At 36.4% G+C, this 3,370-nt stretch overlaps 1 protein-coding gene across 1 annotated transcript; it reads right to left on the reverse strand.

Annotated features, from left to right (window-relative positions):
• Positions 1 to 1,739: 1,739 nt before the first annotated feature.
• On the reverse strand, positions 1,740 to 2,699 carry LOC102497821 (olfactory receptor 5H2-like). Its single transcript, XM_006167229.2, has one exon. The coding sequence runs from the start codon at positions 2,679 to 2,681 to the stop codon at positions 1,740 to 1,742; it is 942 nt and encodes a 313-aa protein (XP_006167291.1). The 5' UTR covers positions 2,682 to 2,699.
• Positions 2,700 to 3,370: the final 671 nt, after the last annotated feature.

The following is a 3,370-nucleotide window of genomic DNA, read 5'->3' on the forward strand; positions in this document are numbered from 1 at the left end:
CTTTCTTTGTCTTTCTGGCAAGTGCACAAGTCCTATGTGGAAAAAAAAAAAAAAACCTCTGGGGGAAAAAAAAAATATATTACTATGAATACCTTGCTGGTTCAGATTTTAGTGATAAAAATAAAGTATAGCAAATTTATTAATTGTTTTCAGTTCCAACTACCTAAATGAAAAGCCTCAGAAATGGAATCCAAAAGTACTATTGAAGAACATAATAAATTTCTCATGTAAAAAATATTTAAAGTTATAAAAATCATTTCTTTCTTACATATAAATTTAGAAATGTATGAGGAGTTCAAATATCCAAAGGGAATTATAGACTTTGAAATCATAATCATCAAGTCATTGTAGACAGGATTACTTTTCTTTTTCTTTAAGAGGTTTTTGTCTTAGGGTACATACAGTCACCAAAGAGAGAGAGACACACAGTGAGAGGAGAAGTGAGAAATCACTCCCTGCCAGAGGGGATGGCCTTGCTGCAATCCCTTCTCCTTTCTTCTGCTCCTGGGATCATGGATGCACACGCACTCACACCAAGTGTGGTTGACCATGTGGGAGTCCAGTGATGTAACTGCTATGGCATCTGCTGGCCCAACAGGATTACTTTCAACACCTGACATTGCACTTAGGCCACTTCTCTATAACAGGTGACACTTTTGACATGTTTCTGTAAATGTCAATGTGTGAGCTTTCATATATAATTTGTAGCTCTGACAGCCTGGTTTAGTATGAACTTGTCTGAAATGCCAAATATGATTAACATGAAGTCTAAGATTTAGATGCGGTACAAAATATACTCCAAATGAAGTTGTCCTCCTCACACAACCTGTAGCTCAAGTCCAAGTCCAAGCAGATACACAGCTACCACATTTTTATCTTGAAATCTTATTTGGCCAAGATCAGAGGAAAAATACATGAGTACAGTCAATATGGAAAATAGTATGGAGGCTCCTGACAAACAAAAAATAGAACATATGCCATATGATCAAGCAACCTCCCTACTAGACATATGGCGAAGGCAAGGAATGCAACACACCACAGAGATACCCACACTGATGTTTATTGCAGCTCTATTCACAAAAGTCAAGATAAGGAGGCAACCTAAGTATCCACTAACAGATAAGTGGATAGATACGACTCAGCCACTGAAAACAATGCAGTCTGTCAGATGAGGCAATATAATACAACTGGAGAAATTTGAAGTGGCATAATCCTGGTGTGAAAGTGAAGAATCTTCTGATGCCCTCCCACCTTCCTATATTTTGCTTCTGTTCACCCAAACACAAAACTGCTTCCATTACTAAGTTACATAAAATACAGTTGTCCTCAGACCAGTGGCATCATCTATAAATCCTTATCAGATGAGCTACATTGTTTAGAATTAATGAATTTACAAAACTGCATTCAAGAACATACTAGTTTGTAAAATATTGGGTTATCAGAAAAATCGTGACTCATTTTTGCATAGAAGAACATAGAAAAATACGTCATGACTTTCCCAACAAACAACCTGACATTACTTGTATTTTGCTCTAGTAATTTCAGTATGACATGACCACTTGATTAAAATCTCTTAAACTTTTCTGAATAAAATATACACATAATTTAATTGTTAGCTATGTCCTAACACCTTAAGTCATTACAATACCAGGACATCTATCACTGCAAAAACTTATGAAAACATAGATAACTATAAATTGTAAAATTCTGTGACTATTGTAACAGAAACAGAAGAGCTACTAATACAAGATCACAACATTTCTTTTTACCATTGTCATCAGTGAATCTATGACTTGCTTATTTCTCAGACTATAAATAATTGGGTTCAACAAAGGGATGATGACCAAATAAAATAGAGAGTCTATCATATCTTTATCATCTGCTTGTGCTGATTTAGGCAACACATACATAAAAAAAAGAGGGCCATAGTATAAGAACACAGATAAGAGATGGGCTCCACAGGTGGAGAAGGCTTTTCGTATGCCCTTCACAGATTTCTTTTTTAAGATGGTCAAAAGAACAAGTGAGTAAGACACAAGAACAGTTGTAATAGTAAACATCTGAATTGAACCAGCAAAGATAAAAATGATTAAAAAATTAATAGAATTATCAACACAGGTAATTTTCAGCAATGGAATAATGTCACAGTAAAAGTGATGTACTATGTTTGAATTGCAGAAGGTTAATCGGAATATAAACCCTTCATGAATGGAAGCGTGAAGAAGACCACCCAAAAAAGATAAGAATATCAGCCGTATACATAGTCTGTTGGTCATAATCATGGGATAAAGTAAGGGTTTGCATATGGCTACATAGCGATCATACGCCATTGCTGCCAAGAGAAAACATTCTGTGGTTACAGCAATTACAAAAGAGAAAAATTGTATCATGCATTCAGAGAGAGAAATGATCTTATTCTTGGTTAAGAAGTTGACCAGCATCTTTGGGGTGACTGTGGACGACATCCAAGTATCCACAAAGGCTAAATTCCCAAGGAATAAGTACATGGGGATATGAAGGTGAGGGTCATTCCAGATGAGAGCAATCAGACCAAGGTTCCACACAATGGTGATGAGATATATGACCAAAAATGCCAGGAAAAGGGGAATTTTCCACTCTGGTTGATACGTAAGTCCTGTGAGAATAAACTCTGTCAACAATGTTGTATTTTCCTTTTCCATGTTCTTATTAGATGTCCCCTGAAATGAAAGGCAGTAATTATCAAAATAACATTCACTGTGCATGACCATAAGTTCAAATTGCAACAGGAGTGTTACAAAGAAGTATATACTTCTCAGAGTCATCTTAACTTTGTTTAGTTTTACTATAACATATAGAAACTATATAAGATATTTAAATATTTTTAATTCCTTTTTTTTTCCAAAAAATTCGTACATTAACATTTTTTTTGAGAGGTTTTTTTTTGCTATAGGGCACGTGAGCTCGCCAGACAGAGAGAGACATAGAGACAGAAAGCAGGAAATCACCCGCCAGGGGGGATGGCCACGCCGCAATCCCTTCTCCTCCATTCTCCTCTCGGGATCTTGGGCACGCACGCACACGCACCCAGCGTGAGTTTAAGCCACCGGGTCCGGGACGTGAACCGCGGTCGACTACGTGGGAGTCCAGCGACATAGCCATTACGCTAACTGCTGGTCCCCATACATTAACATTTTTAGAAAAAAACTGGATTTTATTATAGAGTTGTGTTATACGTATGTTTTAAATATGGTATAACATAAACTCCCAAAGATATTTTTACAAAATATGTCAGGGACATGGATGCAGTTTTACGGGGAAAGGTATTTGAAGAATCAGGATTGTAAAAGGAATTAAAAGTCATGTAAAGATTCTTATATTTCTTCCACAG

Source organism: Tupaia chinensis, unplaced genomic scaffold (genome assembly GCF_000334495.1).
Source record: "Tupaia chinensis unplaced genomic scaffold, TupChi_1.0 Scaffold144648_1, whole genome shotgun sequence".
Classification (NCBI taxonomy): domain Eukaryota; kingdom Metazoa; phylum Chordata; class Mammalia; order Scandentia; family Tupaiidae; genus Tupaia; species Tupaia belangeri.

Coding starts and splice junctions, on each gene's coding strand:
- LOC102497821 (XM_006167229.2), bottom strand. CDS start 2,681: ATGGAAAAGGAAAATACAACATTGTTGACAGAGTTTATTCTCACAGGA.